The sequence below is a fragment of the Cannabis sativa genome, chromosome 7, assembly GCF_029168945.1.
Source record: "Cannabis sativa cultivar Pink pepper isolate KNU-18-1 chromosome 7, ASM2916894v1, whole genome shotgun sequence".
In the NCBI taxonomy this organism is placed as follows: domain Eukaryota; kingdom Viridiplantae; phylum Streptophyta; class Magnoliopsida; order Rosales; family Cannabaceae; genus Cannabis; species Cannabis sativa.
The window spans coordinates 61367570-61383611 of record NC_083607.1 but is presented as its reverse complement, the minus strand read 5'-3'; the positions used below and the strand labels follow the sequence as shown (position 1 = coordinate 61383611).

The 16042-nt window shown below is 27.4% G+C and overlaps 2 protein-coding genes across 3 annotated transcripts; both read right to left on the bottom strand.

Annotated features, from left to right (window-relative positions):
* Positions 1-2505: 2505 nt before the first annotated feature.
* On the bottom strand, positions 2506-5995 carry LOC115697562 (GDSL esterase/lipase At1g29660-like). 2 transcript variants are annotated; one of them, XM_030624630.2, is made up of 5 exons: positions 5698-5995; positions 5355-5479; positions 4483-4758; positions 3459-3711; positions 2506-2826 (listed from the first exon to the last, which is right to left on the bottom strand). In XM_030624630.2, exons 1-5 carry the CDS (start codon positions 5990-5992, stop codon positions 2606-2608), a joined length of 1170 nt encoding a protein of 389 aa, XP_030480490.2. In that variant the 5' UTR covers positions 5993-5995; the 3' UTR covers positions 2506-2605. The 2 variants fall into 2 exon arrangements, with proteins under 2 accessions (XP_030480490.2, XP_060957619.1); XM_061101636.1 differs by lacking the exon at positions 4483-4758 and having other exon boundaries at positions 5698-5993.
* Positions 5996-10372: 4377 nt separating this feature from the next.
* LOC115697574 (GDSL esterase/lipase At1g29670-like) lies at positions 10373-14743 on the bottom strand. The gene is made up of 6 exons (XM_030624643.2): positions 14478-14743; positions 13878-14131; positions 12883-13019; positions 11799-12047; positions 11223-11472; positions 10373-10848 (listed from the first exon to the last, which is right to left on the bottom strand). Exons 2-6 carry the CDS (start codon positions 14125-14127, stop codon positions 10517-10519), a joined length of 1218 nt encoding a protein of 405 aa, XP_030480503.2. The 5' UTR covers positions 14128-14131; positions 14478-14743; the 3' UTR covers positions 10373-10516.
* Positions 14744-16042: the final 1299 nt, after the last annotated feature.

Genomic DNA, 16042 nt, shown 5'->3' with positions numbered 1-16042 from the left:
GGTCCTAGGCCAGAGTCTGGGTTCGAAGTCGGACCTCGGTTGGAGTCTGGGGTCAGGTCCGACATCAGTCCGGGTTCGGGTCGAGGTCTAGGGTCAAGGTCTAAGGTTTGGGTTTTGGTCTGGGGTTCTGGAACCAGGTTCGAGGTTCGGCGCCAGTCGGGGCTGGGGTCCGGGTCTTAGGTCTAAGTTCGAGTTCGGGTCTGGGTCCGGATCCGAGTCCAAGGTCTAAGTTCGGGCTCGGGTCCAGGTCAAGCATCGAGATCGTGGCCAAGGTCTAGAGTCGGATTCAAGTCCAAGTTCGGGTCTAGGTCTGGGGTTTGGGTTCGAGTCAGGGTTAGGATCTAGGGTCCAGTCAGGGTTGGGTCTGTGGTCTAGGTCCAGACCCAAGTCTGGGTCTAATTTGAGATTCAAGGTCAGGTGCTGGTTCGGGTCCGGGTATGGGTCCGAGTCTAGGTCTAGGGCCAGAATTCGAAGTCGGGATTCGGTTCAGGATCCAGGTTCGGGATCCAAGTTGAGGTCAGGTCAGGGTTGGAGTTGGGGTTAGGGTTCGGGTTCCAAGGTCTAAGTTGTGGTCGGAGTCCAACATATTGATTTAGAAAAAAAAAACTATTTAAAAAAAATTGAAAGCAACCTTTTTTTTTTTCCAAATTTTGATTCTCAATTAAAAAAAAATAAAAAGTAAAACAGTTTTCTAGAATATAGTTTTAGAAAATATTTTACTTTTCTAATTTTAAAAATAAAAAACTAATTAAAAAAATATTACTAAATGTGCCCTTAATTAATACATGTTATTCATATCAATATTATAACTCTTGGATATGGAGCATTATTATTATGCATTAGTGTCCAACATCATTAACTTGGTGGAGCTTTGTGAATAGTTTTTTATAATAATTATTAAATTAAAATATTTATTATTTATTATTTTATTTTTTATCGATAATATATAAACACTATTAGTGCTCTTTAATATTAGTCATTTATAAATTGTAATTTTTATAACTAATTATGAAACTTTTAATGACAAAATAAGTTTAATATATATATATATATTTTAGCCACAACTTTATTACTTTTAGTCAGAAATTTGATGTGTTAAAGTAAATTTCCTTTGTAATTATTACTTTGACAACTGAGAATTGTGTTTAACAAAAACTTATAACAATAAAAATGACATATTAACTAACATTAATATAACATTAATATGCCAACTAATTAAATTTGTTGATAGTGTTACTTGTTGGTGATTATTAACTACTTAATAAACTTAGGTAATTTTTGTGCACGCATGGGGCTAATAATTTAGCTATAATTGTGTACTCAAGATTGATTAATAATTATACTTCAATTAATTCTCTAGATCTAAAAATTTGGTTTGATTTGTTTTTAGAATATAGTATATAGTTTTCATGGTTTTTATAGGCATAGATAGACTCAAGATTTTCATTCAATTAAAATAATATAATATAAAAGTGTAACTTTACATGTTTATTTAGAAGAGATGGACTCTCCTATTTTATTCTACATAATTAATTTTTATTTTAATTAAAAAAAAAATAAGCATAAGCAAGAAATTATATATGAGGTTGATGGTATAGTGAAATTTGGATTCTAATTAAGCTTGTTCGAACAAGATTTGAGGTTTGAGTCTCTTCTCAGATACTAATTACAAAAGCAATTGTTATATATATTTCGGTCTAAAATATCTTCGTGAATGCATTTGGTTGATAGTGATGAAATAGAATATAAACGAAATAACTTTTAGGATAAAAATATCGATATTAACCTTATTCAAGCCTTTAAGAATTCATTTTCTCTTCTGTTCATAAATAATGCTATGTATTATTATTACAAAGTTTTGTACTCTCTTCTTCTTCTCATATAATCATTATGTAATACTTTTATTTGTATTTTGAATACATTTCCATTTTATCCCCCTATTCACTCAAAGTGTACTTAGAAAACTTCCAACACTATAAAGACAAGTAGATGATTTAATAAGGGATAATTTCAAAAAAATAAAAAATACAAAAACAATAAAAAAAAATTACAAAAATATGATTTGTACGAAGTTTTCAACATTCTTATAATTTTTAGATTTTATTTATATAAAATACGGTGTTTTGAAGTATTTTTATGTTATATTTTTGTTATTTGTTGTTTATTTTTTGTTATTTGTATATTTTATGTTATTTTTTGTTATTTTTTTATTACTTTCATGTAATTTTCACGTTATTTTTTTATATTTTTATAGAATACCGTAAAAATATATAAAAAAATGTAAAAAATTTTCTAAATTTAGTGTGATATATAATTATGTCATTCAATAATTCTTTTCTATACTTCACAAAATTATCTAAAACTATACCATTTTTTTTTATACAATTTAATATAGTACATAATATTTTTGAGTCCTGAGGTTGGGTGAGGTCTAAGTATGGGCCTAGTCTGTCTTAGCTCAAAACCAAAAGTACAAAGATCGACAATATCTGAATCCCTTAAATACAAATGATCAACCTTATTTTCTTTCTCAATATTTTATTGATTGTATAATTGACATGCATACACCTTAATTATATATGTATTAATTTAATTAATTAAGTAATTAGAGTTGTAAAGCAACAAGTTGTTTAATATCAATGGGATAAGTATCAGAAGGAAGAAAAGCATTATAGGATCTATTTGCAGTGAATCCATTGACAGCTTGAGTTGGGTGAATATCATCCCAAAACACATATAATTCTCTCTTTTCACAAACTTTCCCATTTGGTATACATTGCCCAATATTATTTGTTGGGCAACAACTTGTGTTCAAAAACTTGAACCCTGCACATGCAATAAATAATATTCAGAAAAATAAAATAATTAAATTAAAAAAAAAACCCAAAAAATTAATAAGCATTTGAGATTAGGATATAGGCAAGGTGATGTAATTATATACTATAGACTTTGTTTTATTGTAGTTGCTCAGAGATATATTGGGCCTTAGGAAGAAAAATTATTGGGCCTTATTTGAAAAATATGTGTTTTTTATGGGGTCTTGGGCTTAGTGGGCCTTAGGTCGGTAGAAATGTTCAAAAGGAACTAGTGGTGCCTAGTGAAGCCTTGAAATTTAGTAGATCGAAGTAAATAAAATAATTATAGACTCTTAGGAAAAAAAATATGATATTTTTTAAAATTAGTAAAAAATATGTATTATAATTTGTTTGGTCTCCTTGGCCCTAAGCACAAACCTAGCCTGCCTCATGCCTGGAGTTGGGTCTGTTAGCTCCTTCCAACATGTCATATCGTTATCGCTAACTAATTATAATTAAGGTGCTATTTTTAGATGGTATTAGGCACTACTAATAAACAGAGGAAGTTAGCTCTTTCTATATATATATATTTAAAAATCAATTATTATAATTAAATTGAAAATTAATAAAATAAATAATGTGTAGTTAGGTAGGTATATATACCAGCAGCAGTGGGATCCCCAGAGCCTATTCCAAAAGAGTTGACATAAATGAACTTTGCTGAATCATTGAATTTGTTGTTGAAATTGTCAACAAGTGATATAAGCTTTTGGTTGAATAATTGAATAGCTTCATTCACTTCATCAACACAAATTGATCCATTTTTTGCCCCAAATGATTTCATTGCATAGGGGATGCAACCAATGGGTCCCAATCCAATTAGGGCAACCTTCCTTGCACCATAACTATACAATCTCTGCATATACATATATTAATTACATATTAAATTAAAATATGTAGAACTCGATTGCACTAATAAGAGTATCAAAATAACTAGTTTTTTTGATATATATTTGATAGGTAATTATCAAAATATTTTCATTTTACAAGATATATACTACTATAAAAATTAATTATATACTATTTTATCAAACTCTCATCTTGGCCAAGTGATTAATACATACACAAAAAAATAATAATAATAATAATTTGCGATAAAAATATTTAAATTTAACTTTTAGTTTGTAGATAAATATTTAATTAAGTTTAATTATTTGTAGTAATAATACTTAAGTTATTTTTCAGAAACTTCTGTAGGTATATCTGGTCATTAAATGTGAAGTCAATGACTATGTGACAGTTCATGATTAGTCTAGATCATTAAATTTTTATTTTTTTATATAAAAATAACTTTAAATATATCAATAAAAAAATAACATGGAAATAATAATTTGACAGGTCCTAAAATATAACTTAGGTATTATTATCCTTAAAAATTAAATTTAAATATTTATCTATAATCAAGAATTAAAATTAAGTATTTATACCGCAAATTACTCTACAAATGTATAGAATAGTTTATTTTCTTCTCAACACCAATACAATTATACAAGATTAATCTCCTTATGCATGCAAAATAATTAATATTTAAAGGAAAAAAACAATAATTAATACATATTTACATATAGTTTATAAAATAAGAATAATATAAAATAACATATTATATGATATAATTAATAATTAATACCTGAATTTGTTTTTGATATTGATCGATGAGGAGAGAAGCATATTGTTGAGGTGTATAAATATGACTTGAAGAGTAAATTTTAGGTAAGAAATAATTGTTAAGGTAATCATTACTTCCCATTCCAACATAATACAAACATTTTTCTAAGTAATCTTTTGTTGATGATTTATAATTATAATTATAATTATCATATTTTTTATTATTAAGAATGTGATTCATACGTAAAATTGTTATTTGATGGTTCCATAATTGTTTATCCAAGCTCACACGTGCCCCCTGCATGCATGCATGTGATTAATTAGAAAGTTAATTAATTAATTAATTTATTACGTACAAATTACAATACACTTCTCATTTTTGTAATATATAATATATAAATATATTGGAAAATTAAATTTAAATCAGGAGATCTTTTTTGTCTAATTTTTATATTGTGCTCGTTCTAATTATAGATTTTTGTCCTAGTTAATTAATGGATTATCTGTATTTTTGATATTTAGAGAATTTTTTTTTTAAAACTATAATTTTTTTAAATAATGGGTATTTCACCGGGTTTTTAAAATTTATAAATAATTTACTATACCTAAAAATAAATTCAAAATATTCAATTGCAAGTGTATTAAAAAAACACCCAATGTAATATTTTTAATTTTATTTTTGACATAATAAATTATTTTAAATTTTTCAAAAATAAATAAATATCTATTATGTAAATATTTTTGTATGTATAAAAAAAATTAAGTTATTATTTATCAAAATACTAAAAAAATTTAGAGAAATTTTTACTAATAAAAACAAAAATAATGTCTATATTGTAAAATTTTCTTGAAAAATTCCTAAAATTTAGGATGATATATAATTATTAATAATACCAAATGTTGGCCTGATTCTTGGCGAATTCCTGCTGCACCAGATGCATAATTTACACCTTTTAGTATCATATCTCCACTTGCACTCGAAAATGGTGGTATCAACTCCTCAAACCCTAAAAGTTCACCTATAAATATATATATATTATAATTTATCATTAATTAATTAATACAATACATAATTTTTGAAAGAAAAAAAAAACAGATTAAAATACTCACCTGAATGCACAAACACATAATCAATATACAAAAACACTTTCTTTTAGCAAGTGTACTATAAATTTGTTCATACATATATATATATATATGAATATATAAGAGAGAAGATATATATATATATATATACCAAGTATGTCAACAGGAGTGAGACCATTGGAAAATCTTCCAGTTGGATCAGGAGATGATAATAAATCAATGCCATAAGGCTTATAATTAACTTTTGCAGAGGTTGGAAGTCTGTTGTTATTTCCATTGTCAACTAAAGAATCTCCAAATATGAAAAAACATGGCACATTTTCTTCTCCATTAACACCATTTTTATCCAATAATATTAATAATAATATTACCAATATTTTTATAAATATATAATTCATACCCATTATTTTGGCTGAGAATTGATAATAATATGGAGCTATAGGCATACCATATATATAGGGATGATTAATTAATATTATATATAGAATAATAAAAATCATATAATAATCATAGTGATGTGATCATAGCCATAGGTAATATAGATATAGTTTTTTTTTTATTAAATATTATTTTAATTATGTAAGCTAACAGAATGATGATGATTGTTGAGTTTAATAATAATTTGGTATGTGTCTTATGGCCAACTTGCTCAATATGACACTATATAATATAAATTTAATAATTGAGATGGCTAATAAATTGACCAATTAATATTTAATCATATATATATAACAATAATTAATGTTTATATAACTCGTTTGATACGCTGTATTATATTGTATTATGTTGAATTGTGTTGGATTGTATTGTATATTAGTATTATTTAATACAGTACTATATTTGGTATTGACTTATATTAATAGATTATGTAAAGTTATAATATATACTTTTAATATACTTGACCCCAATACTAACTACGGGTCGGGTCCGCGTTCGGGTCGCAGGTTGCATGTCTCAGGTCTCGGATACCGGGTCCAGGAACGGGTCCGGGTTCGGGAACGGGTCCCGTGTCCGAGTCCTGGTCCCGGTCCGGGTTCAGGTCTTGAGTCCAGGTTCGAGTCTCGGGTCCCGGGTCCGGGTTTAGGTCCTTGGTCCAGATCCAGGTCCTGGTTTGGGTCTGGGTCCCAGGTCTGGGGTCCACGTCCAGGTCTGGGTCCCGGGTCCAGGGTCCTGTTCGGAGATTAGTGTTGACCCCGAATTCTTTATAAATATTATAATACAAGCTAATACAGACCATTTATTTTGTATTAAATAATAGAACATCCATTGTATTAAAAAAAAAAATTAGTCGTAATAATTAATACAATACATTGTTTTATCCAAACATAATGTTACTTATTATTTAATACAATACAACTCTTATACGGCGTACCAAACGAGCCATGTATGTATTAATTAAGAGTATTGCTATTGGGCATGCATTAGTGGTGCCCATCACCTTTTATAGGTGGTCACGACTGGTTAGCGATATTCCCTAAAAGTTATTTTCTTAAATTACATAAGACTAGATATTTAATTATACTAATAGCGGTATGACACCAAGGTGCTAGGCACTAATAGTGCTTTTTTAGCAATTCTCATTAATTAATTAAATATTTTAACATAAATATTTTTGTAACTAATTAAACTCTCTCAACTATCATTACACTTGCACTTAATTCTCTAAGCATAAATTTTGGTGGTAAAACTTTCCAAACTACTTAACTGTTAACAAATTTAAGATGTTATCTATTTTTCACAGTTAACTGCTAATAACATGGACTATTTATGTGTACATTATTATACATGTGACACGTTTATATTGGTACACCTTATATTATTATTAAAATTATAATAAATTATTTCAAAATTTATAATGTAATTTTTTATTTTTGTTTTTTATGTTATTTAATTTTAAATGAATTTTGAAATAATAGTTGTACTAATATAAACGTGTCATGTGTACAAGACTGTATACATAAGCAGTTCATGATGACATTTAACTAAATGATACCTTAAATTTGTTAACAGTTCGATAGTTTAGAAGATTTTACAGCCAAAATTTAAGTTTAATTAGATGATTAAATACGAATAATTAAACAATAATTGAAAAAGTTTAGCTGCGAAAAACTCTTTAAACGCCTGCTATAACACTATGAGAAGTGTTTAATTAGTAGCGTGAAAAACCCCTTTGACATAAATTTAAGGGAAAATATAACTTTTTTTTGTTTGTTAATTTCATTTTTCTTTTCTTTTATTTTTAAATATTAATTGCTTGCCAATTTCATATATAGCTGTATTTGTATTTTGTTCTTTTTATTTTCATATACTTATTTATTACATCTTTTCTCATCCTCAAGATCATTTCTTGAAAGTGGGATTTATATATGTATGTAATATATGTTTTTATTTTATTTTTTTCATATTTTTATTATCCTTTCTCTTATATAATATTATTATAAGTCCATCCATAAAAAGAGGAGGAAAAGATTGTATCCTAACTAGAAGTGATATTTCATTTTCTAATGAGTTACATACGTGTTGGGAATTGTAATCCACTATAGTGCTCCATCATTTAATAACATAATAACTAATCTTTGCTAGCTATTTTCTAAAATGATCATTGGATAGGCGTTGATCGAAAACTCGTTAGAGATATGACTTTTAATATTATGACAAGAATTATGAAATTTCATCTCAAAATAATTTAATGATAAATGAAGTAATTCATATTCTTATATATGACTTAATATTTTTACATATAATCTACGTTTTTATAATTTTATCCGATACTTTATGATGTAGTCTTCCAACAATACTTTCTCTGATCTTGAGTCTATTTAGAATAACTATTCACAACAGAAAATTGTGTTTAGAAATATTCAATTTGCATCAAACTACCTTACTCCAATGAACATACTCCCAGCATCATCCATCAATTTGTATCCTACAAAGATTGTATAGTGAGTAAGTGAAAACTAAACATGATCCATGAGAAGTTAAACTCTCTCTTTGCGTTCCACAATTTTCTTCCAATACCAACTATTTTGGCTAGGGGCATTATACAAAAATTTTGAACAAAATTTTTACCCCAGTATTTAATTTCTAGATCATACAAATTGGAATCGTTCGAATATCCTCCTTACTAAAATTCGTGTTTGGGGTCCCAGGCCTAACAATTGGCCTTTGATTGAAGAAGGTATAGCCTTTCTCGATAATGTCATCAGAGTGCATTCTGATTAAGAACACACAATAAGCTAAGAGATTGACCTTATCAACTTTATCTTTCCATACTCTTCTAGCAAATCCTTCCAGTACCATTAATGGTGGGTTTGCTCCCAGTACGTAGCACACAATCGAAGACTCCCAATAAGAAATTTCCTCTTGAATGTCCTCCATTGTAAAATTAAACTTCTTACTTCTCACAAAACTTGCAAATGAATTTTCTAAATTCCTCACAAAACTACCAGATCTAAGTATTGGAGGGATAGAAGAGTAACCTTGAGCAATAATTTTTGAACATTGTTGATTTGCTTCTAGGGTGTTGGAAAAATTAGCATGAATATCTTTTTGACGTTAGGGCTAGCAAAACGGGTCAGACACGATAATACAACTTGAAACTCACACAAAATTTAGTGGGTTTGGGTTTCTTAAATGGGTTTGGGTCGTGTTCGGGTTGACTCGTCTAACCCGTTTAATAAACATGTCGTGTTCGGGTTGACACGGCTAACACGAAATTGACCTGTTAATGACCTATTTAAAGTTATCTTAGTACTTTAACATGTCATAAAAGGGTTATAAACGCGTTGAATACTTCACAAACGTGTTATTGGTTGACATGTTTAAACAAAATATGTTTATAAACGGGTTACATGTGTCGTGCTGTGTCAACCCATTTATAAATGGGTTGTATTCTGGTTTCATTTTTTTGACACGATTATTAAACGGATTGTGTTCGGGTCGAGCATATGTCTATTATACATGAGTCTCGATAAGACACGAACACGACCTGCGAACACGAATTGTCACCCATACCTGACATTAAATTAATTGCAAGGATGATCGTGGAGTCAAGGGTGCTTGGAAGACATCTCGACTTCCAAGGTCTTCTCCTTTAGCTCCATCAAATTTCCCAGCCCCTTCATCATCAGTAAAATCAGTAGGCTCAACTCCAAGTACCTCTTCCATTGTTTTGGTTTTCAAACACCAGTTGTGGAATTAGGTCCACATTTCTTAAATTCTTTGCAGTAATTTTGAGCTTCCCCTACATTATTGCTCTAGCCTCTGCCATGGCACCAGTTCGAGAGAACTACGAGAGCTAAGAGAGAGAAAAACCCTCATCAATATAATTTTAGCAATAACAAATTTTATACCATTTTTAACTTCTTTTTTTTTTTTAAATTTACGGGTTGCTCTGATGATTTCTATGTAGGTTGCTATATGAATTTTGGTTGTGATTTAGATTGCTCCATTAGTTAGTATGTAGGTCGTTATGTTAAATTCTGTAAAAATACAAAAAACAAAACTACTTTGAAGTGTAAAAATAATTAAATCTCATTTTTTTTATTTTATATAATAGCACATACGTACACATTTTTTTTTGTTATTATTAAATTTTTGTTTTGTCAAAAAATTAATTTAAGCTACTATTTAGTACTATTTTAAAAAATACATCCAATGTACCATTTAACAAAATATATAATCAGTAATTTTTACAAAATAAAAAGTTAAAAATAAATTTACCTATAATTATATTAAGAACAAAGAGTAACCATTAAAAAAAATCTATATAAATATTTTTTTGTAAGAATATATATAGTTTTTAAATAAAATAAATATAAAAAATAACAATACTAAACAAGTCAAATTTGTACTAATTGATGATCAACAAATATAAAATATAGTATACAACACAATACTATATATTTTCTATTTTTTTCTTCAATATAAACATTTTTTTTCATACATATAAAAAGAATTAAAAAAATTAATTAAAGTGGAGGGTGCGGATGAGAGCGAAGACCAGAGCGCGAGCGGGAGCGAGAGCTGGAGCGGGAGCGGGAGCGGGAGCGAGAGCGAGAGCGAGAGCGAGGGGGAGGCGGAGGTAATGACAAATTAATAAGGTGTCTGAGATCCATAGGATAACTATCAGAAAGGTCAAAAGCTGTGTATATTCGACTTGCAGTGATTTTATTGGCTTCTTCAGTTGGATGGAATGAGTCCCAAAATACAAATTCTTCTCTATTCTCACATGGCTTTTTCAATGGAACACATTGCCCTTGTGCATTCACTGGGCAACATCCAACATCCCAAACCTTAAATCCTGAAAATAATAAAAACAAAGAGAATGAGGACTATAGGAAGAAAATAAAATAATGGAGGACTTAAATGTAATATTCTTAAAAATTATTTCTTTCACCAATTATTGATCTTTTTTATTTTTATTATCAAAAATCATTACCTTATATGTTACATTGTAACATTACAAATATTTCGTTGAATTGTTAGAGTATTAGAAAAAAAAAATTATTTATAAATTCAAAAATAATGAAAAATTATCATATGTCATGAGATATGGTTATAAATAATAACATATGTATGTATTACTATGCATATTATGTATTCACATTTTCGTCTAATTTAATGAGATTCGAATTTAAGACCTTATTAAAAAAAATAAAATAAAAAATTACATACCAGCAGTAGTAGGATCACCACCATCCATTTCGAAAGAGTTAATGAAGATGAATTTAGCGTTAGTGAAATTCGTGTTGAGTTGATCGACAAGTGCTAAAAGCTTAACGTTGAAATGTTCGACTGCTTCGTTCATTTTGTCGACGCACGGGTTAGAGCTATTGGTTTGGTAAAATGCCACTGAATTAGGGGTGCAACCTATTCTTCCCAATCCCACTAGCACTACCTTGGTTGCTCCATACTTATATAATTTCTGCATATGATAATTAATAATTGATGCAATTTAATATTAGATTTCATATATTTTATCGCATTAATTATAGTAGCAGAAGTTATTGCAAAGTATTAATCTTCCCAAGATGTGATCAAGAATATATATATTGAATTATATTTTAATAAATATTACCTATTGATATGAACTTTCAAAAATAATTGTAATTAAATATTAATTTTAAAAATGAAATTTTAATCCAATATTTTAGCACTTGTTGTGGTTAAAAGTAAAATTTTTTGTAGTAACAATATAGATGAGAAAAGTATATCGATCATAATATTATGTGTACATATATATATACGTACCATGATATAGTTACGATATTGTTCAATGAGAAGAAGAGCAAAAGTTTCGGGCGAGTGAGCATGAGAGGAAGAGTATAACTGATCACGTGAGAAGTAGTTGTTGAGATAGTCATTATTTCCTATTGCAACCCAATATAAGCCCTCGTTTAAGTGTCTTCTTGCTGCTCTTCGGCTTCCTAAGCTCTTAACCAAACTCGTCATAACACTTCTGTGATTCTTTAATTGTGTACCAAAGTTGATGTTCTGACCCTACATATATACGAAAAAATATACACATTTGTTAAATTATTATGAAATGTATCTAATAAATATTATAATTTATGAATAATCATGATGATGAGTCTCTAAAATACTTGATTAAGTTTGTTAGAAACGATTAAATTTTGTTCGAAAATCATCGTAAAAAAATAATTTGATGCAATATTTTTGAGCATGTTCAGAAGTTATAATTTAAGATTTGTGTTTGGATGTCAAATATTATTAATTGTGTATGAAATGAAGCATTACACTCAATTCCAATTATCACAAAATTATTTTATTCTAAATGTAAACTTAATTATGTAACTTATTGGATGTGAATGAAGGATATATAAATATAAATATTGAATGTGATTTATTATTTCATCATAATATTTATTTAGGGTAAATACCATTTTAGATTCTATAATTATAAAAGTTATTAGGTTGACCATTTATTTTGTTAAATGATAAATTAGACCATGTAATTTTTAAAATAATACTATAAATAGCATCAAAAACTGATTTTTTGTCAAAATAAAACTTGTTACACTTTATGCATTTGTTTGTGTTAGGAATTATCTTCAATGTGATTATATTAACAAAAAAATTGTCAAAAATTGAACTCATGATTCTATTTATACTATTCTCAAAAATATAAGATCTATATTTTTGCTATTTAACAAAACAAAGGGTACGTCCAATTAATAACTTTTATAAAATATAAAATTCGAAATAGTATTAACCCTAATATTTATCATAACATAACATAAATTCGTTTATATATATATATAATTAAACTTAAAAATATTATGAAGCATGTATAATAAATTAATAATAAACATACCAAATGTTTTCCAGTGTTGTTTAGAATTCCAGCTGAGCCAGATGCATAATTCACACCATTAAGTATTAATTTTGAGTCCATAGAATTATTAACTGTTAAAAAGGTTGGAATAGACTCATTGAAACCTATATATTCAGCTGCATGTAAATAAGAACAAATTAATAATCATTAATTATATATATGTGAATTTAACTAATGATCTCAAAATAAAACTCAATGAATGATGAGATTTAAATGCACATTTTTTAATTGAATATGTAATTATTCGATAAAAAACATTATCATAATTCGTTACAAAATTTGTTTACTTTTAGTCACAATAGAATTTACGATTGTGAGTGAAAAGGTTTATGTTATCACTAAAAGGTCTGTAATTAAAAATATTAGTCACAAAAATTACAATTTGTTGTGACTAAATGCACCCTAAGTAATAATGGGCCTAAGAAATTTTGTGTGTGTTATATCTAATGCAAAGTGTGAGTATTATTGAGCCTCTTTTCATACAACTTTACAAAAATACCATTTTTTCAATGCAAAAAAGTATCCTATATAAATATTTTGGGCCCTAGGAAAACGCTTTAGTCCGCGTTAGCCTAGGGTCGAGCCTGAATAAATATATTTTTACTTACGATAATTGTTGTGACTAAAATTAAATTAGTGACAAGTTATATCTAAATACACTATGTTATAATAAAAAGTAATTTTTTGTTATGATTCAAAGTCACAAAAAATCTATATATATTGTAACTAAAAAGTTACTACTAAAAGTAAGTTTTTTTTTGTAATAATTATATCGTGTAATTAACTATATGTACACTTCGTCTACATATTTATAGGCATGCAGATATTGTACGTATTGTTAAATACACAGTATAACATACACACAATAATATTATTTAACATAAAAATATTTACGTAATTTATAAATATCCGTGAAATTTTATTTCAACAGTTGAGAATATATTAACCACACCATATAGTTAACGATGAATTACCAAGTAAATCAACGACAGTACGTCCGTTGGTAAATCTTCCGGTAGGTTGACCAGTTGGGTAGTCAATTCCATAGGGCAAGTAGTTGACTTTCGCTAACGTCGAAAGCATGTTATTATTTCCACCGTCAGATAAAGAATCCCCGAAAATGAAGAAAGAAGACACTTGTGGTTGTGCACTTATCATCACTCCATTCTTGATTATTGAAGAACTCAAACACAAAACCATCAACACCAACCATATTCTTTTCATCTCCCTATATTTTTATTCATAAGCAAAAGAAAAATCACAATAATTAATATAAATTTATGTGTTAATCATGTATAATCATATATAAATCTACATACATATGCAAAAATCAAATTTATTGTTAGAATTTTATAAACATGATGATGATCCTAAATATTAACACAAATATAATTAAATTATAAATAAAATTATTAATTATATAATAACCAAAACTTATTCAATTAATCATGTGTTTTTTCAAATTGTTGATGATCATAAAAATTTGTTTTTTTCTTCTTCTTCTCCTTATAATTTAAGGAAAAAGAAAATAATAATAATAATTAAAAAGAAGATATGAAAAAAAAAAATCAAACCTTGAAGAAAAGAGATTCAATAACCAGCTAAAAGGTATGTATGGATGATTCTCTCATTGATTGATATGGAATTAAACAATAATAAAAATAATAATTAATCATTAATTTGGTTTTGATTACAATTAATTACAGCATATTAAATTATTTATGAATTAATCATAAATTGGAATATTAATTAATCGATTAATTACCACACAAATTAAAACAACCCTTCCTATTATCATGCCCAACCTTTAAATTTAGAATATTAATTTTCTTAAAATAGGCATTCCATCACTCTCAACTCATAATTAAAATTTTTTTTTTATATATAAATATATTTGTGTCATTTATAATAATTTGTTGCTAATTTACTACATATTTAGCAAAAATAAAAAAGTTGTACTAACCAAAAAAAATTACTACTAAGATTTAACTACTATTTTTTAAGACCAAATACTTCAAATACTAGAAACATTTAGAATGTTGTTTTAACAACGGAGCCTAAAATTTAAAATTTAACGGGGGCCAACACATACAAAAATATATATAAAAAATATATATTTATTTTTATTTCTTCATTTCACGTATAATTTAAAAAATATTGAAAAAAATTGGAGGCATTATAGCTTCGTCATTTATGTACATGCAGGATCAGCCCAAATATTGGGCAGGTTGGGCCAATGTAGGAGGCCTCTATTTTTGTAAGGCCCAATTTCTTTTCTTTTTTTTTTAAAATGAAAATATCTATTTTTTTTCTATTATACATACATCAATAAAAAAAAAATTATAACTAAAAGTTTAAGAACATGTATCTTTTTTTCAAAAAAAAAAAAATAATGGGATTGTGGTCTTAATTAATGTACACAATTTTTTTTTTTTTGAGGAAATTAGACTCTATATCCTTTTTATATTGTCTTCTTTTATTTTTACCATCTTTTTTAAAGTTTATCATTTTTACCTCTTTTTTAAATACTTTACCGATTTTACCCCTGTCACCTCAACATACTCTCCATGTGACTCCCTTATGTGAGGGTATTTTGGGTACAACACATATAAAAAGAGGTATGTTTCAATATAAAATTAGAGGTAGATTTGGTTAATTGATAAATAAAAGAGGTATTTTTTTAATAAACCCCAATTTTTTTTTTAATTTTTATAAAGGGCCCAATTTTAATTTTTTGCGTGTGGCCCCCAAAATACTTAGATCGGCATGGTGTACATAAGTTTTGGTTTGCTCGAGACGACGCACCGTGTAATTCTTTTATTTTTAACTACTTTGAACCAATTATTATTTTGTTTACTATTTTCCATATTTTTAATTGCTTTTTATTAAATGAGAAAAAAAAATGTCAAAAGTCAAAAATAAAAAAATAAACAAAAAAAAGAAGAAGAAAAGAAAAGAAGGTAGGTGATGTGTTCAAGCCCAATTCTCTTAGTAAATAGAAAGCCCATGGCAGCTGTAATGGCCATATTTGTATAGACAAGAATTTGGAATTATTTTAAAAATACACAAAAATAATAATAAAAAATGATAAAAATACGGTTGTACGGAATTTTACATATTTTTATAATTTTTGAGATTT

What these genes read in the sequence shown, in the direction of transcription:
- LOC115697562 (XM_030624630.2), bottom strand. Translation starts at nt 5,992, where the DNA reads ATGCCTATAGCTCCATATTATTATCAATTCTCAGCCAAAATAATGGGT. An exon ending in AAGAATCAGGCCAACATTTG is followed by an intron (nt 4,759 to 5,354) that starts GTATTATTAATA and finishes GCATGCATGCAG; the next exon opens with GGGGCACGTGTGAGCTTGGA. An exon ending in AATATCAAAAACAAATTCAG is followed by an intron (nt 3,712 to 4,482) that starts GTATTAATTATT and finishes ATGTATATGCAG; the next exon opens with AGATTGTATAGTTATGGTGC.
- LOC115697574 (XM_030624643.2), bottom strand. Translation starts at nt 14,127, where the DNA reads ATGAAAAGAATATGGTTGGTGTTGATGGTTTTGTGTTTGAGTTCTTCA. An exon ending in TACTGTCGTTGATTTACTTG is followed by an intron (nt 13,020 to 13,877) that starts GTAATTCATCGT and finishes ATTTACATGCAG; the next exon opens with CTGAATATATAGGTTTCAAT. An exon ending in TGGTGATCCTACTACTGCTG is followed by an intron (nt 10,849 to 11,222) that starts GTATGTAATTTT and finishes TATTATTTTCAG; the next exon opens with GATTTAAGGTTTGGGATGTT.